Source organism: Astatotilapia calliptera, chromosome 7, assembly GCF_964374335.1.
Source record: "Astatotilapia calliptera chromosome 7, fAstCal68.1, whole genome shotgun sequence".
NCBI lineage: Eukaryota > Metazoa > Chordata > Actinopteri > Cichliformes > Cichlidae > Astatotilapia > Astatotilapia calliptera.
Window position 1 is genome coordinate 63,252,635 of NC_137428.1, and position 27,116 is coordinate 63,279,750.

General features: G+C 38.0%; 1 protein-coding gene across 1 annotated transcript in view; it reads right to left on the bottom strand.

Moving 5' to 3' along the window:
* Positions 1–505: 505 nt before the first annotated feature.
* LOC113027021 (leucine-rich repeat-containing protein 4C-like) overlaps positions 506–27,116 on the bottom strand; it is a 48,172-nt gene continuing 21,561 nt past the window's right edge. Inside the window, exons 2-3 of the mRNA XM_080304859.1 lie at positions 14,171–14,243; positions 506–3,387 (exon numbers count right to left, since the gene is read on the bottom strand). Of these exons, the coding sequence (XP_080160985.1) occupies positions 1,393–3,336 (1,944 nt within the window). The 5' untranslated portion in view covers positions 3,337–3,387; positions 14,171–14,243 and the 3' untranslated portion in view covers positions 506–1,392. The remainder of the gene's footprint in view (positions 3,388–14,170; positions 14,244–27,116) is intronic.

Sequence of the window (27,116 nt, forward strand, 5' to 3'; positions counted from 1 at the left end):
GTGCAACCCAAACATCTGGTTGATGCCCGATCCCACACATTCACCCCATAAGCCTCTTGCAGCTAAGCCTTGCCACTCAGGGACAAGTTCTGTGGTTGGCGGGAGCAGGGTGTGAATCTGGGACTGCCAGGCACTGCCCATGTGGAAATATGGCACAAAGATGACAGGCAATGTGCTCAGACAGCTGTATAAAGGGTTTAAGCTCTTTCTTCCGCTCATCAGTCTACTTCTGACAGCACTCCTGCAGTACTGCAGATGAGGTAAGGGGTCCCAGCATGAAAATGGGGCTTCAAAGCAATCATCTTCATATGCAACACTACACAGCACTGCAAGGTAAAGGTGAAGCCATGATACACTGGAAATATTCTGAGGCAGTGGGTGTTTGCCAGAATTTGAGGTCATGTACATCTGTACAAGCATTATTCCCATCCTCTCCAGTCATAATTATGTTCTTTCTAAAGTACGTGTTAATGCTGCTTCTGTAGCATGACCTTCAGAATTTCAATGGTTCTTAATGCAATTTATTATATGCTTTCTATAATAATGCGATTTGTCAAGACAAATTTGAGATCAGGGATCATTTTAAATTTTACATATACAATAGAAACACAAAGACATATAGATCAACAGTATTTAATTTAACAAAACTGTCCTTCTAGCAGTGAGCTTCAACTTTTACAGTAGCAGAAATGGATGCATTTCCCTCTTTTCAGGTCCTCAGCCTATTGATGACAGCGCAGAGTGGCTAATGTATGTGACAGATAATTAAACGGTGAATAATGATCAGATTCCATCACTGACAGTTCTGTCACTCACTCCAAAATGATGAACAAGTGTTTAATTCATCTCAGTTAGAGATGGTCACAAAAGATTTCATCAATTAATCCACAGCTGAGAAAATCACTAATGTGCTCTAGGATTCCTTGATAAATGGGGAAAATGAGGTTACTGTGTCATCTGATCGAAAATCGGCAGCTATACCAAAAAAAGAACAATAAAGGAACAATACTTTGTTTCATGTTTTTTGACACATCTTTGAAAGAAGTTGAAAGTATATTAGTAAACCAATTTTGTGATATGCGAGGAAAAAAGAAGAAAAAAACCCACATGAATTAAGTGTTGAAAAAATAATTGCAGAATACAGTTTTCGTGATTTAACCACAACATTTTTTTCTTAAATAAATAACTTCTGCTTTGTAAAGACACTTTTTGAAACAGTAGACATACTCTAATTCCGAAAGTCACTGAATTAACATTGCTAGTCGCTGATTTGCCAAACACAAGTCTGTTATTCCGAGCGTCAGCCGCAGTCCTCGCAACCAAAGGTCAGTAATGTTCTGTCAATAATGCCTGTAAGTAATTTCATCAGTTTTAAAATGTCTCACAAAAGTATTAGATTTGGGTCTCTTGTACATTGTCTTTTGAGCTGGCCCGGATTAGCAAAGGTTCGTGCGCTGAGCTGTGTATAGAATTGATTGTGGAGGCATGGTTGTATGCAGTCTTATAGGTGTTATAGTGGTTGAGGTGCTCGTGCTCAAGAGGAGGCAGAGTAAGGTGGCCCTCCATGCCTGGGCCTCCAGTTACACAATCCTCGTCCACATTGATGATCTCAATAGTGCGTGTGGGTGCATGGTGATTCTGCTGGTGGTGTTGTTTGCGCATCTTATAGAAGATAATAAGCATGACAGCTGCCATGAGTGTGATTGCAACAAAGCAGCCAATGATGATCTTGGTTGTCTTCATTACCTCATCCAAGCCATTCTGCAATCCCTCACCACCCACCTCTGTGACGGGAATTGTATAAGTCTTCTCTGTGGCACGTGTGGAGAGTGCGGTTCGGACGGTGGTGGTTGTTGTAGAGGTTGGTGAGATAGACTCCCATGTACCAGCAGAGGGTGTGGGGCCAACCTTCTGTTGGACAGTAGTGGTGAAGCCTTCATTATGCGGGGTTTCTATTGTCTCCACTGTCACTGTAGTAAAGTAGCTGAAACTGCTTTCCGTAGAGGAAACATTGAGTGTGGCAGACGCTGTTGTGTTACCTGCAGAATTACTCACCATGCACGTATATGTACCTGTGTCCTGCATGGTAACGTTGGTAAAGTTCAGTGTGCCATCATTCAGCACAGAGATTCTGACCTTGTATGCACCGTGTGTCATGATGGAACCATTGGGTGTAATCCAGCTCACTGAGGTTAAAGAGCTGGCTCTGCATTTCAACTCTGCAGCACTTCCCTCTGTTACATTTAGGTCTGTGGGAGGCTCCACAATAACAGGAGCATAACAGTGAAAGTAATTCTGGTCCAGCTCACCAATGTAGCGTCCCTTATGGTGAGGAGGTGAACTGCAGCGGGCACAGCAGCTGGTGTTTGCAGGTACCATCTCCTTAAGCCACCAGCTTAGCCAGAGGATGTCACAGTTACAATTCCAAGGGTTGTGGTGTAAGTGCACTCTCTCCAGGTGATGTAGAGGAGTGAATAGATCATGGGGCAAGAGGGTAAGGTTATTGTGGGCCAGATTGAGTTCCACAAGTGATTGCAGGTCATCAAAAGCATTCCTTTCTATGGTCTGGATCTGGGCATGCATCATCCACAGCTTTTGTAAGTGTATAAGCCCTTTAAATGAACCAGGCCGGATGACAGATAGCTGATTTCCTGACATTTCCAGTTCATCCAGCTTCACTAGGGGAATAAGATTGGGAATTTCCTTCAGATTGCACATTCCCAGATTTAAGTAGCGCAGATTGCTCAGCCCTTCAAAGGCCCCATCAGATATGTAGTTGAGCCGTTTGAGCTCCCCAAGGTCCAGCCTTCGTAATGAGGGCACTCTGTTGAAAGCATAGGAGGTAATGCTCTCTATGGGGTTATTCCTTAGCCAAAGCTCTTTTAGTTTGGACAAGTACTCAAAAGCCCCGTTTGGGATGGTGGTGAGGCGGTTATCAAATAGCTCCAAGGTATTGAGGCTGGCCAGTCCATTGAAGGCCCCAAGCTCAATTTTGCGTATGTGGTTTTTGCTCAGCTGTAGTATCTCTAGATGTCTTAGGTGTTTGAAGCTGTCCACTTTTATGACTTGAATAAGATTTTCTTGCAGATTCAGGTAGCGTGTGTTGGTAGAGATGCCATCAGGAACATCCCGCAAGCCTCTGCGGGTGCAGATGACTTTGCTGAACTGGTTACTGCACGAACAGACAGAGGGACACGTCTGAGCGCGAACCAGTCCTGCGACCACCAGCAGCTGGAGGGCCAGGAGCAGAACAAACAAAGGGTCGGACAAGGCCCGGTTCCACCTAGGACCTCGCATCATCTGCTGCTGCTGAGAGGAGGTCATCTTGTTTAACATTCATAATTCATTGACTGGTCTTTCACTCTCTTAAAAGAGGATTTTGGCCCACTGGAATGAAATGAGAAAGAGAAAAGAGAAGACACCCATTAGGTAAGTGTGTGAACAAGTCTAATGCATACTAAAGTTTATCCCATGCCATTTCGAATTATTAGCACAAGGATAGCCTTAAAAAAAGGTATACTGTCTTGTGGCAACCATTAACCACATCCACACACAAACTGGGAACTTATATAGAAATGCGTTTTCAGGCACAATGTCCTTGTATCTCAGTCACATAATCCAAATTCCTGAAAAAACAAATGATTTCTGTGCTGTTTGTTTGCAGAAGAAGGGAACGAGTGAAAAAAAGTGAAAAAAAAGCAGCCATGACTGCTGCGTTGTGATTTATATTTCAGTGTGGAGGAGCATAAATAATAATAAGCTCAACACCCACTAGTCCTTCAATCGAGTCAAGATATCTAGAAACCTCTGATTACAACTCACAAATCAGCAAACAAAAAGCATGAAAGCAAGTGAAAATATATATCTATATATATATATCTATATATATCTATATATAGATATATATACACATATAATATGTGTGTGTATATCGATTTAGAGAACGTGCAATGAGTTCAACACTACAACAGTGGCCTCTCCATTTGGGTTTATTTTCTTTATTTTTTTTTATAAATCACAAATTAAAAGCTCTGTTTAAATTTACAACTTCCTTAAAAAGATTAAGGTTAAGATTTTCTCTTTTCATGTTAACTGGAAAAGCACTGTGAGTTAAGGCAGGAACATTAAGCAGCTGAAATGTAGACTAGCAGTGAGGTCAACACTACAACAGTGGCCTCTCTTTATTTGCTTTCTGCTGAATATACACTTTACATTTTTTTTTCTTTTTTTTAATAAACTTTACTCAAGGAACTTGAGTATTCCCAGGGCCCAAGTTGGCTTTTAAAGTCTGAGACATTTTACCTTAAACCATTAGACCATTCAAAATATTTTTTCTTTTTTACTAAGCACTTCATACATTTTTTCTTACATGTTTTATACAATATGGGTATTCAGCTACTTAATAAGTGAAAGATCAGTACAGTTAAATGCCATAAATGCCACTGATGCTCTGATGTCCTTCATTGTCAAATATCTCAGCCAAGTGTGTCTGTCACACAAAAATAAAAAAAACCCTGTTGGTTTTCTATAATCAATGTATGTGTGTGTTTTAGTGTTAAACATAATCATATCCATTCTGTGGAATAATAAACCCACTGAAAGACACATCGCTGACATATTGATTAATTTCATGTTCAGTATAACATCTCTGGACTTTACCGGCTTATTATTAATGACTACATTGCAACACCATTGTTCAAAAACGAATTCAAATACAATAATTACAACACTCTTATTATGTTGAGTCATACAACTTTCTCATTGCTTTGCTTATTATACAGTTCATTAGTATATGTTTTTTTTTATTGTCATTTTTTTCCTCACTACTATCTAAGTGAAAAACAGGGAACCACTCTGGGCAGGTCGGAAGTGAGTCACAGAGCTAGCACAGATAAAGGGAAACATTTATAGAGCCTCTAATCTACCTGACCTGAATGTTTTTGAATGTGGGAGGAAACTGGAGCATGTTCAGAAAATCAATGTGAACATGAAGAAAAAGATGTAAACTATACTGTTAGATTTTCAACCTCCAGTGAAATGTCAGCGATAAATACTGAACCACTGTGGAATATGTGTTGTTCGGCTATGAATAGCTCAGGAAATGTGAAACATTTTTGTAACGGAACACAATGTCTTTCACACAACAAGGTTCAATCTTTCAACAATAACAGAAAGAGCTCTCTGAGATAAGAGTTATCTTGAGATGTGTTATATATTAATTAAGTAAAATATCTTTTATATTTAAAGAAACTAATCACAAATGAACAGCTCTGTTAGTTGTCACTGAGTCAACATCAAAATTTAGAAAGAATATTAACAAATTACAGTGTTCAAAAATGTTTTATGCAAGACAATTTGTCTATTTAGAAGGAAAAGCACAATTTCCTTGTAAAAAAAAAACCCAGAAGATTTTCTCTTGTTGTGTTAATTGGAAAAGCACTGCGAATGAAGACATGCAGTAACATTGCAGTGTTGTTGGGATGCAATATTCATAGTTTCTGTAGGCATACAGTGTGTTCAACACACAGCCTAATCTCCAATAGAAAGCTCTTCACTTAAGAATGGGGAGGCTATTACTGTAACTACTGATTAATTGCTTGATTACTGACTCCATTAATTCTTCAATTGCAAAATTTAAATTCCAAGCAGCCAAAGCCTGGGGGTGGAAAAAGAATTTGTTTTCATACAGGGGGACTGAGCAAATGTGACAGAGCTCACACACCAGGCTGAAAATCACATTCCACTGTTGCAGTTTTAATTTGTTCGAAATTAAAACCTTGCACAAAACAACAGGGTTTAGTGCAGCACATGGTTTAATACAAGATTTATGCTTGGATGTTCTATTGACACTGCAAGAAGAAAATATTAATATATGAAGCTGAATTTTTGTATACACATCTTTATTATACACATCTTTTTAGGTGAAAACAATGTCTTTTCAATGCCATGAATGAATATAATGACCTACTAAAAACATGCTTCAGTTAAGACTTCTGAAAACTTCCTCACTCCCTGTATCTCCGCTATTTACTCATCCTCCTTTTCAACAGATCAAACCTTGATAAAAAGATAAACAATGAATCAGCAGAACAGAATCCAAACTGTGGCAGTAGAAAAGATCAAGTTGATTTACAGAGCAAAACAATATATCTGCACACTGACAATGAAAGCAGCAAAATTGGATTTACATAGTGCTGTGATGGAATTAGATGAAAAGAGATAAGGAAAATAGGATTAAGAAAAGAAAGCATTTTCAACTTTTGTCCTAACAGATTATGAACTGCCAGCTGTCTCTTTGTCTTGCAGACATACTGAAGCGCGACCCTGCTTAACAGAAGTGGAGACAATTAAACAGCCAGACCTGCAATATTTGTGAATTCATTTCTTGCTTTTACAGAAACTGTTATGTGGAGTTGTGAATATTTTCTTTTGTGCCCCTGTTGTCCACACAGGCTCTTCTTAGGGCTGCTTCTGCAGTATTTGCTCCAAATTATTGCCTCATCAAGCAGCCAATAATGAAAGATGAAAAAGTTTTTGCAGCATCCACCTGTGGAGTGGTTACTAGACTGCTTATTTCCCACTGGACTTTCACCCCGAGTCTAATGCTTGCTTCCATGCTCTCAGACTGGCACTCCCTCTGCAGTCTACTTGCTCCATTCTAGTCCTGTGCTCGCTTGGAGGAACTGCATCATTGAGCAGAAACCTTTGTCTAAGGCAGACAGTGATGGTACCTCTGTTACAAGTAGTATAAGCAATCATGAGACCTGATTTGACAAATGATGCTTGCCATCCATACTCTGACAGTAAAGCAGTCCAGATGTGCAAATAATGTTTGTCTACCTGCCTGTGTGATTCAATTGCACAAAAGCCTACAGTGCAGGATCAACAGAGCCTTTGCAGGACTAACTCCTAACTGCTAACTTCACAAGCACTTTAAATTCAGCCCTCATCAGAGGGATGGAGATACATCAGCCTCTTGGGCCTCTCCATGCCGCTTCATACATTTCTATTTGCGCATGTTTTGGAGTCCTCCCTGACTCAATCAGTTTTAAGTGTGCTAGACAGCCAATGACGTGTTGGGACTTTTATGCACATGCCAAGAGGTATTCCTCTAATCCCATCAAGGATTAGTGATCTGCATGGTGTGTAACATTACTAACATCCCACTCCTCTGCTGTAGAACTGTTTTTTCTATCACAAGGCAAGAGATGTTAAATGACCAAAATACAGCTTTTCTCACAGCGTTATTGCACGTTCTATTCATGGGTCATAACCTGGTGTACCATACTGTCACAATAGGGCAATGGCCAATGTAAGCTGAGATACCATTAGTATATTTATAGTCGTCAAAATGATGGACATCACTGGAATAAAAAAAAGAAAAAAGAAGAAAAGAGCCTGCAAAAATCAGGTCAGTGTAATTAAATGATGCTGAGGTGGAGTTAATGGGCCTGTTTGGAGCACAAGGGCATAAAGGAAAATCTTCAAGACTAGAACAACCAGTTCTTTACTGTATTGCTCACAGGCCCTGCCATCACTACATATACATGAACTGTAACAAATTTATTTAATATACAGATAATGAATGAAGTTATGTAATAAATTAACAAATAAAAATGCACAATGTCCTCAAAGATCAGAGAAAAAATATATAAAAATGTTTAAATAAAAATAATTATGACAAGAGAAAAAGGGGTATAAAAATCAGGGTCAGTATTTTAGATTAACTGCCATCTGTAAAATGGTATATTTTGTTTATTTAAAAAACATGTCTCCAATAGATAGGATGGGACATTCGTAGTGGTAGTGGTAGTTTCCACATGGTCTTAAGTCTAGCCCTTCTTATGACTACTGTAATTCTGAAGTCTGTCATATTTTTACATTATAAATTGGGTAGAAAAGGCTGAATTATTTAGTTACACTGCAGGAAATTCAAGTGGGGCTAAAGCCCCCCAAAATAAGTCTGTGACTAGTTGGCACAAGCCACTGAGTTATTTTATTCTGCTTTCTTATTATGGACAGCATGAACTTCCTGTATTCATTCCTTACAAATGCATTAATTCCTTTGAAAGGTGGGGAAAATAGAGTGGACTCCTCTGACGCTTTCTACACTCAGTTAATGCTCGAGTGCTTGCTGATTGTGAACTTTTCTGTAAAGAGTGACTGACAGAAGCTTTAGCTTTCACATTGCATGGAAGAGAAAAGATGATGAAAGATTGCAGAGTGTGAGGCATCTGTGAGAGAGGAATGTTGGTATGTATGCTAGAGAAAGAGAGAAAGGAGAAAGTGCAAGAGAGAAAAAGAGAAGGAGGGATTAATGAGATATAAATCAAATCAGGCCACTTCTTGATAATGCCAGCAACAGCTCCAAATATAAATCAGAATCCTTTAAGGATTCCAGTGTGGGAGGGATACCCACCACATGCATCACAAGCCTTCTTTTTTCCTTCTCTCGAGCCAGCACAATAAACCGATTAGATGTCTTTATATTTTCATCATGTGATCATAGTTTTGATATAGAGTCACATTTTCCCAGTGGTCTTTCATCACATTTAATCACACACATTATATTAGAGCCTAACTGGGGTAAAGACAGGGCAGCTTTGTCCCTGATGCTGTCACTGAACTCCATAAGAATTGTTTTTGATTTGATTCATTTTGTTTAATTACAAAAGGTTTCAATAGGTGTGTGTGTGTGTTTGTGAAGGGATGCCAAATGCTATCATTTTTCTGTAAAGCAAATTTACATATGGATATAAATAACGTAACCTTAACCAAATTTAGATTTAATTTCAGTTAAATAACAGCAATATCTGGAATATTTAGAATTATTAGGATGGCATAGGGGTGGCTAACACCATTGCCTGCCAACAGCAAGGTTTCTGGTTTGAATCTTAGCTGGGCATTTCTTTGCCAAGCTGGCATGTGCACCTTGTGCCTGCGCTGGTTATGGGTACTCTGGGTTTCTCCCACAGTGAACATGTTAGGTTAACTGAAGATTACAAATTGGCCAGAGATGTGAAACAGATAAAGTACTTGAAGTGCTGTATGAATGCTTTTTAACAATGTGACTCGTGGTCTAAAGTACTTTGTGTGTCAGTAAGGCAAGAAAAGGGCTTTTTAAATGCCAGTAGGTTACATGCATAATTATTTTATCCTACATTGTGCGAGCTGTTGGACTATAGAGTGTATAACAGGATGGATTTTAATTTATAATACTGATATATGCTACATGTATATAGCGACATTTATGATTTCATATGCACTATTACTGTGCCTTGTATTTCTGCAGTTAAGGGCACTTTAAGCTACTTTAAAATGTAATGTTGAGGGATGCTGGCTCCCCCCCCAAAAAACAAAAAAAAAACAAAACAAAAAACAAGAAAATGGTCACACTGCAGCTCTTTTTCAGTGTCTTTCTTTTAACCACTCAAGTGAAACAGACAAGCCAAATACTTTGAATTGGTGCTAACTAGCCAAGTGAGACAAACTGGCAGCTGCTCCCATGCCCACAGCCTTACATTCTTTCACTCACAGCTTGTCTGTGTCATCTATAACAAGATGGTGAAATGAATCTGATGCATGTAACAAAAACTGAGTAACCCAGCATGCTCTTATAAATAAGCTTATCAAATGTGTTCAGTACACAAATAATGTTAATGTTAAAATGCTTAAAAATACTTAAAATACTTAAAAATGAAAACATACATATGAAAATGATCTAAGATACGCTAAAAAAGATAATTCCATCATACTAAGACTATTACTAAGACCAAAAATAATGCTTATGTATTGCAATTATAAAATTTTAACCTTAACCACGAGCAAACCTTTTTAAACACACTATGCAGTTCTTATCATAAAACCACATGTGCATTGAGAAAGACTTTAGAAATAGTTTGATATAACAAAGAATTTACATTAAAAATGTACATGTTTCCATGATTTTTCTTTCTGACGACACCAAAACATGTTTAAATAGAAATGGAGAGGGCAAAGAGGTTGCTGCCCGTCTGAGGAGAGCTGTATGTGTGATCATATGAATATTAACATTACCTCAACAGTATTTTGAGTGTCACAGACACACACACACACACACACACATATATAGAACAAGAGAGAAAGATGGAGAGTAAAGACTTCTCTTTTCCAAGATTTGACAGCAGAGAAAAAGAAGTGACATTTTGACATTTTAAGTATATAGGCAACTGGGGACCTCAGATGTTAATAAATGGGATCCCTTCCAGACATTTCTTAAGACATATAAGTTAACTTGTCAAAAACTTACTTCTTTCTTTACTAAAAAAAACCTGGGTCTATAAATATGCTAATATTGTTCATTTCCACAGTTTAACTACTAGGCAAAAGATGTCTTCTGTTGAAAAGACAATTGTACATGCACTGTTGGTTTCACATAATAGGCTGTCTCACGTTAGTTGCATACTTCAGCTTCAAATTTTCCACATTCTTTATGAGATTGTGCACAATGAAAATTGAACATCTGAGGGAACTAAATTTTTTTTTTTTGCGATTAAAGATGGATAATGTACCACAGAGTTCAGACATTCTTCTGTCTGATTCTATCTAAAGTAACAGCTTATCTGTCAGTTTGTATCTTACAAAAACTATTAAAAAGGTCACAGAAGATGTTTTTTTTTTCTTTTCTAGACAATTTTGAATGTTGTGTCTGTCTAATGTTCAGACAAAGGTCTTTATTGCTGCATTGAAAAAGCCAACTGTAGAATTTGGTTCATCGGGTCTTGCAAAAATTGGTGCTGAAGAAACAGACGGTTGCCTCGCTTAAGTCAAAAATTGCAGCCTTGCAATGATACAGCTCCCACTGTGATTCTGGCTGTGGCCATGGCCGTGCTTTGGTTATTGGATTCTTGTTGTAACACATAAATATTGACTTCATGCGGTCGTGTGGGTGCAGTCATTGTTCTGCTGGCTCTGTATCAAAACACCAGTGGTGTGTTGGTAATATATAGCTGATAGATTCAGTCCAGGTTCAACTAGTAGGACACCTGGACATATTCATATTAAAATGGATTTAACCACAGACGCAGGTGAAGTCATAATAACAACAACTGTATCCCGCCCCATCTTCACATGGATCAGTCAGGCAGAGTAGCTGCAGCTGTGTTCACAGCCAGGAGCTGTGGACTCTTGGAAATAAGCTTCACATCATGGAAAGCATTACATTTTCTCCCCTTTTACATTGTTAAAGGCAAACGTTATTGTAAGGTAAACATTCCCCACTTGTGACTTTTTAGAGGTCAGGTACTTCTTAAAGTCCACTCAACACCAAAGCGTGGTGTGTGATGTGGCATTATTACATCATAGTTGGACATGCAGGTGTGGGTCAGCTTAACATAAATGCAGAGCAAATGCAAAGGCACCAGCATCCCTCTCTGTCAGAGGATGACCCTTGGACTGTTTCCTGATGAATGAAACACACTCATTTTCTAGCCTCATTGGCTACAAGTGCCAAGGGCCTCATTTAGGTCTGCTGGCATTGAAAACGCATACATACACAACTATTGCACTCACTCATAACTAATGCACACTCAAGTAAAGATGTGCACATTTTGACTCAAATTAAAACATAAAAAACCTCTGCATATTTTCACACACAAGCTGTGTACGTGTGCAACTGTGGGTCTTTAATGTGTGCTCTTAGCATTTGCAGATTTTCACAAACTGGGTGACAGCTTTCTTGTTTCACAGTAAGGGCTGTGTCGGCAGTAGGGGCTCACGGGTGACAAGAGATATTGATAAAATCATTTGTCACCCTGTGAACATTTCAGAGAGGCTGTGGGCAGAAAATAGCTGCTAACTAGTTTTCAAGGATGTCGAATGAAGGAGTCAGTCTGTATACTGCTGTCACTCTAGTGTCTGGTTGAGGTCAGGGTGAGCATGCATCACTTTGAGTCTGTCCGAGCTGTGGAGAGGTCGTACTGAGGCTGTGAACCTGGTGATGCAGGCAGTATGGTCTCCCTGTAATTGAGTTTGGGATGGAGAGAACATGAGAGATAAGCGGGAGCACACTGATGGTATCTAAAAACAGAAGACAGTGCTAGAAGCTGCAATGTCAGAAAATATATTCAAATAAGACCGGAATTTGAGAATTAATCTATTGAGCTTTCGGATTAATCGTTACACACTTATAATCCAGTTGGACTAAGATCATTATGTATGATTATCCACTGACAAAATAAAAAGTGTTGTAGGCAGTCTAAAATGCTTGAACACACACACACACACACACACACTCCTGAACATGTGACTTACTTTAATATCATTTCAGTGTTAACATGTCCAAGGGCACAGTCTTGTAATGTCCCCTTGATTGATGTGTCACTACCTTTTTAACATCAGCTAGTCTGAAGGTCAGTTAGGCAAAGAATCAGCTAAAAGAAGCTTAGCTAGAAGGTACAGATGTCAAATAAAGGCAATGTGGCACAGATTAAACTGTTTTTAGAATAGTTACACTGAGGAAGAACCTCTAATGGTTTGAAAGTAAATTCAAAAGAACAATTCATGATTTTTTTTTTTACTTTAAGTAGCTTTCAACCTTTTCCTCACATGTGGTTTTGTAAATATTCACAAAGTGACAACATCCTCACTTTCTGGAGTAATATAAAAGCATGCACTTTTAAAATTAAGCTGCCTTTATCCTAATTTGTTGCGATCCATCGGGTTGTTTGCTAATTAAATGACACCAGAGACAGATTCTGAAAACACAGAGGGCTTCTTTGGAAAGGCATATTGTACATTTGCACTTGTTCTGTAATGAGACTAATTACAATATTTTTCATTCAATAACACAAAATCACTTGTGACTGCACACGTTTGGGAACATGTATGTAACCTGCTGTTTTTCTGATACTTGGCACCAAAGGCAAAGGGTGCATTTTAGAGGAAATAAAAACATGTCAATTGATTCCATTGCACAAATTCAATATCATTTCCATGAAGACTTTCAATCTCCTACCCCACAGGGATGGATATAAAGGGTGGATAAAATAAGAGAAAATAAGAGAAATACCACATGAAAAGAAGCTTTGAAGTAAGTGAATCACAAAAGCAACTATTCATGCAAGTCATATCAAATAAGTTGAATGCCATGTAGCTTTTAAAAAGGTCTGACAGACAGCACTTTTATTAGTGAGCTTTTAAGACATCACTAGGGTTTCAAAGTTTCAAAGATGCCAAAGAGTCAGCGCCGGGTTCATGGTTGCATTGGTCAAAAAAAACCCAACAACTCCAGGATGATTTATTGTGACAGGGATAATAGACGTATTAAATTATGACAACATATTGCCAATGCAGGGAAACAGTATCATCAGCCTAGAGGAATAGTGTTTGCCAGTAAAAGCTTTCTGACACTGCGACAGCAGTTCACACCAAATGTAGAACAGACATGTAGTAGAAGTTACATGCATGAGTTGAGCTGTTCACTCCAGAGGCATATATCTGTGTGCAGTCCAACAACGCTCTTAGATACAAAAAGAAAAAAGGAAAAAAAAAAAAAAAACGCCTGACACAAAGGTAAAACGTCTAGTGAAAATAGACTTTTTGTGAACATAGGCACCAGCATAGAATAACTACTGAGAGTCATAAGCTTCTTTTTAGTTTTACACTTCAATAGTTCTAGCTCCTTTTTCAACTATATCCACAGCCTAAAATCAAGTCATTTCTCATTTCACTGTGATGGGGTAAAGTCTACAGGAGTATCAAGTTTCTCTCTGTCCATCTCCATCAATGAGGTTATTAACTGACCAGTTTATTTGCCAATGTGTTAACTGGACCTAATTCCACACATTTAGATGTGTTCTGATGCCAAACCTTGAAAAATTTATCAAAAGTGTTCTTTGATTTAAAAAAAACCAAAAAAAAAAACCAGGCAAATTATCAGAATTTTCTCTGAACCAAAAAGATGTTTTCTTGATAATGTCCTTGTTTTCAATGGGTTTAGCGGTTTAGACATAGGTGTGAAATTATACATTATTTCATATCAATGAAATATGCATGACAAGCAAAACAAATAATTTTTTACACATTTCTATGTGTGCATCTTTTTCTCTGAAAGCATCAGACAAACCATGCATATCTCTTTGACCAGGAAAGAAAATCACCAAGGTTGAGCCAAGCTCTGCCTAAGTCTTACCTGCCAGCTCAGTCAAGATCCAAGGGGTTTTAATCATCCACATATTAGCTTTCAATCCACCAAAATGCTGGACCTGCAAATAAAAGAGGATAAATGTAAGCAACCTTTAAAATAGATTTGTAGCAATACAGTTTCTGTCCACTCCATTCCCCGGGCTCCATGGAATAGAGTCTATGAATAATGCACATTTTTGGAAAGATCATGATGCATCTACTCAGCTACCAAAAATGCAATTTTTTTAAACCCCCAGGATAGAGTACACCTAATTCAAAATTCTCTTTACTGTTTCTAAATAATCATTGAGTCATCTTGTTAGTTTTCCTTTCAACTACTTCCTCAGCACTCTCTGCTGATGCTGATATTTTAGTACCTCTGAGACCCTCCATCTAACAAGAGGGACTTTATAGTATGCTACTGTATGTCGGAAGAGCTCATTCCTCAGGGACGACGGGACAGTCAAAGCCATAAAACTTCACAAACACACTGCAAAACACATATGCACACAGCACACACAAAAACACTCAGAGCCTGAACACACAAACACGGACACACAGAGGACAGACCCTGTTGAATAAATTATGGGGGACAAAAGCAAATGGAGATAAAGCTCTCCATCCTGCATGGCATCCATTAGTATAGTGCAGGAACCCTGAATCTAAATAAGTGTATGTTTGATCAAGTGGGTTGTTACTACAGTAACAGGCAATCATAACAGCCATTCCTGATTAAAGATTTCTCATTTACACAAAATTGCCAGTAAGTATGGTCTCTGTATTACGGTTACATTGAATCCAAAGACATACCAGTTAATAGCCACAAAACACTGCAAACATAGATATGTCTTTCTCATATTTAATGCAAAGTTAAACTGAAAAGACTAGAGCGGAATAGAATGGACATCAATGAGTTATATACAGTTTAATACAATTGAATACATTTAATAATTATAACAGCAATAATAATAATAATTTCCCCCACTAGCCCCAGAGCTTTTTGACAACTGGCAATTGGCACAGATTTGGTGATCTTTGGTGAGTTGGTCTATTTATAGCAGATGTAGTTGACTCAAAATAAACTCATCGAAAGGAGGGGAGAGGTGACTTTGCACAACAGTGTAGCTCACGGAAGAAAAAAGGAACCTGAATAGTTTAGCACTCATGAACATGTCATGAATCTTGATGATATGTAGGAATATAAATAGAATATCATTTATCATCAATAATAAAAGTATACCTCAATCCAAGTCTATAGCTGTAAATAACACATACGTGTTTAAAATTGGTAAGCAATGACAAGATCCCTTACTGGAATAAGTAAGTTTATCAATAAATATTGTAACACAATTAGTTGAGGGAGAAGTATTCAGTGCTATCTGTCTTAAACTTTGCTAAAAATGACCAATTATGTCGACAAAGTAGATGATAGAGATGATGGATATGGACTATGTGCTATAATCATTATCACTGTTGTTATTATCAACAACATCAATATTGTAACCACCCTTCCACCCCCACCTTCTATCCTCCAAAGAGAGCACAGAAAACGCCTTCTGACTTTCCTCTTCCTCTGACAAAGATCTACATTATTACATTTTTAAAAAGCATGTTTCGATCCTGTATTTTAAAAGACGTATGTGTTTTTTTCTAATTAAGAAAAAAGTCTGGTCTGTCAGAGACAGCTGCGACTTTGATGGTGTTTGGACATTTGTAGGATAAGAAAGTATGATGTGTTTCTTCAGTCAGTATGCTATATTTTGTAATTTAACTACAAGGTAAGAAATAGCAACCCATGGATGATCTAGAATAATAGAATAAATGCCAAGCCTTGAAAATGTATCCCCAATGTTATCAAAATTATACATTGTTATTTTCTAAACATCGTTATGCAGTGTGTTATTTTAAAAAATGGTCTAAACAGGTAAGGATAGTGACAGTTTGCAAATAAAAAATAGCTAATAAGAAAAAAAAACAAGATAAAAATGTAGTCTAATACAGACAAGCAGCACTAAGGTGTTGTAGTTAAATTAAAAGGAACAACACTTATTTGTACCAGATTAAACCCATACTCAGCCTTAAAAAAAAAGAAAACAAGCCATGTAGCCTAACAAAGTCTTACTTCACTGTTTTCTGTCCAGGATCTCAGCATATTTTGACCAGCAGGTCACACTACATTACCCACTAGAAAAGACCAGAAAGGCATGTCAGGATGATTCAACTGACTACACATCCACTCGTTCAATTAAGGTCTTTGGTGGGGCTGGCCCGTGTGGTTTGCAGTGTGGTAAATGCATCTCCCAAAGGAGCAGTAAGTGCTGAAATCAGCTCAGCTGAGCCTTCCATTTGTCATTATCTAATGGTAAATCCATGTGTGTCTAGTAGAAGGCTCTCACCAACCAGTAAGTGACACTAAGAGAAAAAAAGGAAAAAAAGAAACACGTTGTATACACAATAAACACCTTTGTTAAAAATTTAATGTCTATAGACATGTTAGAGCAAATGTGTGCATACTGTTCCTCTTTTATATTGTATTTTACTACTAAAAGCGGTATGATTATATCAAGAGCTTTAAAAGATCCATGAAATCTCTCAACTTTGCTTTGATGTGTTGTACAAGCACACATGGATTCCAAGCTATATTTTCTACTAAAAACAACAGAATGAGGAAGATAATGATGACGAGATAAAACAAATTAACAGACTTAAAAGTAGGCATTTAGATAGAATACAATTATCTGGAACAAAGAAAGCCATTTCATAATTCTCTCAATTACATGATCTGGGACTTAATTAAATTAGAATGTGACCAAATCTATGTTATTAATTAATACATGCCTCAGCTATGTGCACAGTTTGTTGGTAGACAATATAAGGGCTTACAGGCTTTTCTGGAAAATTCTGATTTTTTTCTCCATGTGTGTGTGTGTCAGTGTGTGTGTGCGTGCCTGTGTATGTTTGAATGCCTGTATGTGCTAGTACAGTTGATCATCACGCCTACTGACAACCAGACTTGCTTGAAATATGGTGTCTGATGGTATGATGTCATACTGCCAGATCTTCTTATCTGCAATTCAGAAACCGGTGCAGGATGAGGTCTGTCTATTGTAACAGAATAGTTTCATCTGTAGTGTTTTAGAGTGATGCAAAACATAGCTATTTTCAAGTCCAATAGAATTGGAAGCCCTGCAGGGCTGAAGGCTAAGAGAAAAATGGGATACATCACAGACTACAGCATGTAGCATTGTCCTCAACATATTATCCCTACAAAAGATTCACTGTAAAAGCATTATAATTTGCTGTTTAAAAGAAACACTTTTACAGACCTTGGTTAGCACAACAGTTTGAAATGCTGCTGAACCGAGGATGCCGCACAGGAACTCGTTGCAGAGTGGAATTAGTGCAATCAGGGGAGATATGGAATTAATATGTCTGATTAAGTGCCTGACTAAATTAGCATTTGGAGTCCAAAGAGATTTCAAACACGAGGGGAGGGATGAGATATGTTCTGAGAAGAAGAAAGGCTGACAGATTGCACTATAGAGGATAATAGAGTAGCTAAAACAACAAGACGGAGGGAAATGATAGAAGGAACAGTTATGACTCTTGGTTTTACTCAGATCAGTCGTTAAATAATTTTAAAAAATAAAAAAACAACAACAGAATTTTGTTTTCTCCTGATCTGCTTGCGGAATGGATTCACACTCGTTGCCTTATCTTAGATTTTCACCAATACAGAAAGCAGCTGTCAGTTGTTCATGATGTGAGAGGTAATTGGTTTGGCCCCATCAAAAAAGTTAGTGCCTTCAAAGACACTATGATCTGTTTTCATGTAGACCCAGTAATTAGGAACTGAATGACTACATGGAGATGGTTATACTTAGAGAACAAAGACATTAAGAACTAGAAAGTGCATTTTCTGAAGAAACTGCAGTGTGAATGCTTGAATCTGAATGTATGCACTGAAATGAATTAATTGCTGAATTTTGAGTTAAACATTTTGAATGAGATTAAAAAAAAACCCGAATTTAACCTGAAAACAAAGGTGCTGAACTGCTAAAAGCTGAAGGTTACACAGAAGAAGGAGTTGGAAAAAAGCTGAAAATGTTTTAAATGTAAATTAGAAAACCCTAAGAAATGAGAAAAGAACATTTAGAGTCAGAAAACATCTGAATGAATATTAAAAGGTCATATTCTTTGAATCACTGAATGACTCAAATGTGATCCCTCCACTTTGATCCACACAGTTTAAAAAGTTTAAATGCCTGAGCTTTGAAAGATACGGTGTTGGAAAGAGAACAATAATGGCGACAATTTGAGGGTAAAATGATGGCTGTAACACTGTGGACACAGCAGCAGTTGAAAGAGAAGAGCTTAAGATGAATCTTGGTACAGTGGCAGGCAGAGCTCGTTCAGCAGGCAGGTGTGAGCCTGGTTGCTATAGTGACCGCACCCAATGGCTCCATACACACGTACACAGACATGCGCCTCACTTTTGCTGCTTAAAATGAACAGAAAAGTCAGGCCGAAACAAATCGTTCCCAAATGAAAAGTAAAAGTCGTATTGACGAAATTCTTTCACCGTGAGCGACAGCAATGTCTAGTCTACCTAATTCTCAGTTTTCATGCCTGTGGAGCTTATTATATGGACGTGGTGACAGTGGAAAGACACCATGCTCTTCTGATTTTCAAACGAACCTTCTGAGCCATTTTAACATTAGAGTCTATGGAAGAGTTGGAGGGAGGAGGCTGTGCATTGGTGACATTTACGAAAGAACCATAACACCTAGGACAATAGTAAACACATTGGATGAAAGAGGACAGCGATGGCTACGTTTTGAGGGTAAAATCATACCTGTAGAGCAAACGCTGCGGACACAGCAGCAGTTTTAAAAAATATTTTAAGATTAATTTTTTTGCTCCTCTCACTCTAGCAGTTGAGCTGCCTCACTCTAGCCCCAACATTCCGTCCCATACACACCCATTATAAACTCTGAAACGGGTGAAAAAACATCATGAAACTTAAACTGGAACTGAAGAAAAAGTATAATAGATATTGAAAAGATAAATGCAAGTTGAATAGTTGAATGTCTTGTCTTCGTTTTAAAGTTTGAATGGTGGCTCTATGTCAATGTATGTGGAAGTAGTAAGAGTTTAAAAATGAGTAAGTTGAATGAGGATTTGAAGGGTCTCCCCATTGAAATACATTATAAATTTTTGTTGAATAAAGTTGAATAAAATTAAAAATATAAATGTTAAAAATATGAAAAATGGAAGCAGTGTTGTCCAAAAGAATAGGAATCTAACGGTGTTTGAATGGTTTTTCTAAGTTGAACGGTTTTGAAGGAGTAGGATTACAAAAAACGTACGGAATACAGAATAAAATATAATAATAATAATAATAATAATAAAGATTACAACAACAATACTGTGAATGCTTTTCAAGCATTCACACTAATTAAAAAATGTGACAAGTATTTAGAGACAGGCAAATAAGGACACAATACCAACACTTATGAAAAAAAAAGGTGATGAAAAACAGAGGGAAAAAGTAGTACGAGGAGATGAATGGAAGATGAAAGAGGAAACATGACTCGCCCCTCGGAGAGAGAGAGAAATAAGTTATCAATATGGTGTTTCTTCCTTAAAATGTCTAACTTGAAATTCTGGTGAAAGCCGGAGAAAAAGGCATGAGAACAGATGACGTCTTGATTAACAGAGGAGGCACAGAACAGTAAGCAAAACAGCATATGCAATGCAAATCTATTTGATCTGACACTGAAATTGAATCTGACGCGGTCCCTCTTAATTAACAAAAAAAAAAAAGAGAGCAAAAGTGAAAGAGAATAAAAAGAGGACAAGATTACTCTTAAAAGAACAGAGTGAAGCAATCAAGGTAAAAAGTGCAGCCAAGGAATAAAATGCAAGGTAAGACAGAGAAATGAAAACCTTCGAGCAGGAGAAAAGGTGAATACAAATTAAGAAGAAAAGGCAAAGTGGTATGTGGATTACTTTGGGCAAATGAGTGATATATGAGCAAAGAGGGTGAGAGACACATGGGGAAAGAGAAGAGTGGAGAGCAGTAGAATTCTTATTATTTATTTCATTTTGTGGTGTGATGGCTGTTGAGAGAAGTTTGCTTTCATGACTTTGCACCAGAAAGGCTTTCTAAAAGAAAGCTTTCAATTCTTTTATATTCGATTCAGTTTTCTCTTACAGTTTGAATAGGTTTAGTCAACAAAACTCTGGTTAGGTGTAGGGAAGAATAATATCCACCCATTGTCTTAAACTGCTTGTCCAGCTAAGGGTAAAGGTATGCCGGAGCCCGTCCGAGCTGTCATAGGGGGAAAGGTGGTGTGCACCAGTTTATTGCACATCTAACACATAGAGACAACCGTTCGTGCTCACATGAACACCTGGGCAATTTAGCATCACCAATCAGCCTAGCATGCATGTCTGTGGGAAGAAGCCAGAGTACCCAGAGAGAACATGCAAACGCCACACAAAAAGGCCCAAGCAGGTTAATGGACATGTTTGTTTCAGTATATTTCCAGTCAGTGGGTTTAAACCAGGAATTCTCTTGCTGTGACAGCGTAACCACTGCTCCTACGGGCATCGTGCCAGAAAAGAGTCAATGTTAAAATCCAAATTTTCAGCAACATAAATCACATCTTAGTGAGTCTACTTGGCAGAAAACCCTGAAAGCAAACTTTACTCGTGGCACATGTGATGGTAATTCACCGCATGTGAAATGTACACCATACTTTTTGAGAACTAAACTTGAGCAGTTGTTGAAGTGAATAACATGCTCCGTGGCAAACTGACAAGTTGGAGTAATTTCCTCCATCTGTTCTTTTTCAGAAATTAAAAAGTGGACTTCAATTGGTGTCTCATTTGGTAGAAAAACAGACTTATCGGTACAGTCTAATTAAGCTATTTTATGATAGAATGATCCTGCTTGCTCTATCATTTTCGTTACACTGAAGATATGAAACTCTGAGTTTTAAATTTCCAAAGGCACTGACTTGTCTAATGTAATCTTGTTTATATGATCAAGGTCCCTAGAGTATGAGTTCTGTTCTTGGGTCTCTTTTATTGACTGATCTGACTATGATTGCACACATTGAAGTTGTTTAGCTGGTGTTTTCTGCTGCGGTGAGACAACCATTTCTACCTCCACACAGGAAATATTAATTTCAAATAATCAGACTCCATCACCAATTAGTTAGCATAGTTTTTTACTGACCTTGCAGCTTTTTATGCATATTTCTCCTAACAAGAAACCATAATCTGTGAGGCATATTGCACTGTATTTTGTTAAATATATTGTTGTTTCACCACCCCAATGATATTTTCTGTTATGTTACTCTCAAAACAACCTTTACATTAAGCTACTGTTTTCATCATCAAGTACTTTAAAGCTGCGTGGTGTTGTGGACTTCTCTAGAGAAGTGTGAAGGCTTTGGTATGTGTCCATGTGCAGAATTTTGTATTTCCCTTGACTTTTCAGCCATGTAAGAAAGATCCCAGATTCCGGTCCACAGGTTAGTATAACAATCTATAAATGCATGCATCTCTGTTTCCACATACTAAGACAATTTTTCACCCACCTGTCTGAAAATCCACGTGGACACATTTTCACACAAAAGACTTGATATTAGACTACAGCTATAACCCATGCAACAGAGTGAGGATGCAGAAGTGTAGCTACCCTTCCCTGGTGGGCTCAGCGCTAGGCATGCTAAGCGGATTTACAGTACAATATCTACACCAAGCAGAGCATTCATTACAGGTATCAAGAGTTGAAGTTGATAATACAGTTAAGAAAGGAAATGCTGACATAGTATCAAAGAAAGGATGTAATATGAGTGCCAGATTATGATGTTGAACATTTTCATTGTAGACGGAGGCGGTGAAAGAGGAATAAGAGAAGAAGTGAGGATCTATAGATTAGAATATGACTTAATTTGTGTCTTCCTGAAGCCAAGTAAAGTGAGTGCATGAATCACCAGAATATGGTATTATGTTGTAAATGTATGTATATGCAATATAAGTGTCCATACAATATGTAAATGAAATTTACCACAAAATATTATTTACAAAATCCGCATCATACTATGTAAGTAAATGGTAAAGAAAAGAAACGCCTGGAGAAAAATGTTATAACCAATTAGGTTATAATTGGTTATGTTACTGACATGCTGCTAATTACTTATATTACAGGTCAGTAACATAACGTAATATGAAAAGAATGTCTTTAAAAGGCAGTTTTGCAGAAATATAGATGGGAAGAAGTTCAGCAGTCTGCAAAGAACAAAAACAAAATAAAAAAAATCTGTGTGTCTACATATTGTGGAACACTTCCAGAATAATGTTTGCTAACATTGTCAAGAGAGTCAGAGAATTTGGAGAAAATTCAAAAATTATGATCAAAGTATAGGTTTAGGACCCTTGCAAATCATTGCATTCTATTTGTATTAACAATTTTACATAGTGCCACAGCATTTTCAGAATTAGAGTTGCACCTTAACACATGCCATGAAACTGGATTGTGGAGTTTTATTATGCATGTAATACTTGAGAGAGTGCTTAAGTGGCAAGAAATGAAGGCAAAAATTAAATGTGGTCACTTTGTTAGTAATACAAGTTACTTTTGGGTGATGAACAAACTTATAAGTGAGATTATTTAACATCTGGTGCATTATTGCATTGATTTGTAATGGGGAACTGTTTCTGCCCACAAAGAATCGACATGGTATGAACAGCATGTTAGGTCTCCAGAAGAGGTTTTCCAACACAGCTGGAGTGTGTTGTGATTCCTCCATCTTTTGGAAGTGCACAAAGCCAACACAAAAATCATTGTAGTTACTGTATTTGCATACACAACATACAACCATAATGTAACATAATTCCTAAACTAAGACTAAGACTAAAAAATAAAAATAACTATGGTTTCTTACTGTGTGTCCACAGATTGGGTGACTTGGTACATCATGCCATGTCCATGTGTGTGTTTTGATGTCTTATTGTAAATATTTTATCAAAGTTTTCCATACCTATGCTGTGGTCATGTAAAACTATGTTAGACTGAAATCACTGACATGCATGTCTGGTAGTGTGTGTGAAAAAAAAAGACTGAGTTAAAGAGGGGTGACAGGGCGATAACTGTATGGAAAGTGAACACAGTTCTTGGGAACCCTCTCTCTCTCTCTCTCAGCAGAGAGGGAGGCCGTCTGAGGTTATTTATGTTTCATCTGGAGATGGAAGCTGAAGAGCAGAGGGGAGACCCCCCAGTGGAATTACTGACTGGAGATATACCCTCCCAGGGCTACAGTCTCTCTCTTCTCCCTCTTTCTCCCACTCCTGCTCACTTTCCATCTCCCACCTTTCTGATCTTCACCAGAGAGCTGCCACTGTCTCTCTGGGAGAAGGGGGAAGAGAAGAAGAAAAAGGGAAATTGCTCATTCTCAATGCCATCTTTTCCTGCCTCACAGTCAAACTCTATTCATCCCACACGCCTGTGGTCTGCAGAGCTTTGCTTGGCTTTGCTTTGCTCTAGAAGCACCAAGAAAGCTGAGCTGAGTTGTTCTTAAGGCTCCTCCCAGGTTTGTCTCCCTCTACGTGGGAAGCATAGCTTCTTATCCCAGCCCTCCTCATTAACAGCATTCCCATCACACACCACAGTCATTAAAAGAGCCACTTGTCCTCCTCCATCCCCCTTGATATTCTCCTTTCATCATTCAATTTCTGTTTGGATGAACTAGTAGTGTGAATGGCTGACACCTTTACTCCACCAGGACCAGAGTGAATTATTGGGAGGCAGAGAACTGCGGTTACATAAGCATCATAAAGCTACCTCTCCATGACCCGTTCCAGACATTCTGGTGTTACCATGGGAGGCAATGAAAAGATGCTTTTTTGTTCCCAATTTCTCTTAATGAACAAAGGTGTCAAATGCGATCTCATATTCAGGTCATTTGGGAGGTTCTCCATAGCTGCAAGAAGTCAGGATGCTAAAAATACAAGTGCAGCAGAAAGTATGCATGGCAGCTTATACTTTGAGAGTGATTTGAGACAACCCCTTCCCCTTTCTATCATCCAGGGAAGGTTTCAGCCTTTATACAGTGCAAGTTTTGAGCAACTACATAATTAAGTTGACATTGTTGCTACAGCAAAGTGCTCCTTAGCAGTGACGCTCCCCTGTAGGAATTCTCACCTGGCACTGGTGTGTGACCCCAGGAGTTTGCTATTTCCGTGTGATGCTTTTCTCTCTGTCGTGGCACAACACAATCCCCATCTACTGTCAGATTTCATAAGCTGGATGAAAACATGATGAGGAATGACGAACCATCAAATGCTTCTACATTTCTATGGAGAGAGAGACGACGGGTGTGAGGGACGGGGGAGATGAATAAGGGACCTGCTGCAAGAGTGGGGCTTGTATAGAAAGAGAGACTGTTCATTATTCCTCAAATAGAAACAAGCCCAGTCTCTGCTAATCTCCCTCACGACTGTAACAAGAAAATGGACTCTGCTTTCACTGCCTCTCAAAGCCACAAGCTAACAATGGGTGTAGAAGAAATCAAATTTGCACCCCCCAACCACCCACCCCCACCTGTTAACCTTCTTATTTTCTTATTTCTTTCCTCGTCTAGCCTTCTCTATGACTTCCTCCTTCTCCTGTAACTCTCCCCTGCACTCCATCCTCTGCCTAGTTAACTTCATTGGTCGAGGAGGAAGAATGCTGAGAAGGCAAGACTAAGAAGAAACGAGCATCAATTAGACTCTAAAGTGCACTTTATTTTTTGTCCCCGTATGCCAAATTAAATTACACTATAAATAAAAAAAGCGCAATGGAAAAGCAATGAACTTTAATTATCGAAGCAGAACCTCAGCATGGGTCATTGCTCACTACACTCCACATAACTGTGTGCTCCTACACTACACACGTTCTGGCTTAGAGCCACTGTTTGGATCTTCTCAGGGATGTAAATTCTGCAAAATGAGTCTTATTTTATAATCAAACCCGCTTGGTCACATATCACTGCTAGTCCATCATATACTGTCTTTCCATTAATTCAAAAATATAACCAGCTATTAACATGACAACAAGTCATTTTGGTGTGTAGACAAGGTCAAGAAAACCTGCTAAAGTCTAAACCCTGCATCAAAACAGGGAATAAAGATGATTTAAGTGACTTTGAGTGCCAGCGGGCTGAGTATTTCAGAAATTGCTGATCTGCTGAAACTTTCTAATAAAACTATCTCTAGGGTTTACAGAGAATGGGCCAAAAAAGCTAAAATATCCAGTAATCAGCAGTCCTCTGGGTAAAAATACCTTGTTAATTCCAAAGGTCAGAGGAGAATAGCCAAACTGCTTTGAGCTGATAGGAAGCACTCTCAAATAACCACTCTTTGCTTCTACAGTAAGCAGGAGAGCATCTTTGCATGCCTTGCATACAACACATCAACCCTTGAAGCAGATGGACTACAGTGTCCAAAGATTGGGTGCCACTCCTGTCAGCTGCAAAAAGAAACTGAGGCTACAATTCACTCTGGCTCACCAAAATTGGAAAGCAAAGTTTCGGACTGATCAGTTTCAATATCAGCTCTGAGATTATGATGGGAGGGTCTGACAGCATAAAAATAACATAAAAAAAAAGAGTTCTGTAGGCAAAAGCAGGTGCAACCCGGTACTAGCAAGGTGTGACCAATGAACTGGCCGGATGATATTCTATGTCCATGTTGCTCCAGACAACCTTTAATTGTTCACACTATTCATGAAAGAAGTCATATGTAATTAACAGGTAAGTTACATTAAAATGTATGAAATAATAGGTATAATAATAATAATAATAATAATAATAATAATAATAATAATAATAATAATAATATTAAAATGTTACACTGAAAACCCCATGGCATTATTTTTTTTAAATAATCTTCTACTTATATTATATACATGACTTAATCTTCTTACCTACTGTGTCAAGACATGAGATCACTATGATAATTCATTCAGGAACGCTGGGAATGCAGAGGAAAACAAATTAAACATAACTAAAATGGTGCTTTCCACAACGTGGCTTGGATGGATGGGGTAATGTGTGTCTGTGGGGGAGCAAGACACAGAGAGTGGAGAGAACGTGCGAGACAGCAGCTGTGATTCCCCTCTATTTCAGTTTTGGGAGGGGTGCCAGGTCAGATGGCACTGCACAGCAAGACCTGCCAATGTTTTATCTTTATCTTTTTAAGTGAGCATTGTTGATTGTGTACCATCAACATATGACCTCGATGGAAAGTCAGCTTTTCATTTATATTTAAGCGGATTCTTTGCTGTGGTAAAATATCAGGAATAATCTAATTTAATAATCTAAAAATGGCAGCTTGTCAAGTCATCAGAAAAAAGAAAATGAACGTTCACCAGTCATATTCTGATTTTTTTAAAAAGTATTTAATTAAGTATAATTCATTTCAAAATGGCTGCTAAATAACAGGCTTGTGCACCAAATATCAAGGTAATGATGCGGGATTTTAGATTATTAATCTAGATACTCCATTATTAAAGTAATTTGGCTTCATCACTATGGAGCCCTTGAGGATATCAAGGACATCAACCAAATAAGAGCAAGAGAATTAAGGTAAGAGTAAGATGAAAGGATAAAATAGGCCATCAGTGTTGCACGTCAACAGATAAGATGAGAGGAGCCATTTCATTCCAGTTATTTTTTCAGTAAGGACCAAAATGCCTGAGAATCAGTAAGGGTTATTTTCATATTATTTTTTAATGAATAGATATAATATGACTTGAAAGGTAAAATAAAGCTGTCTATTCAAATCTGAAAAACCATTAAAATGATGATATTGTCATGGCCCAAGGACTGTGTGCTGTCCCTGATATTTGACATTTAATGTTGATGTGTATCTGAGTTGGTTTTGATTCATATGTTTTG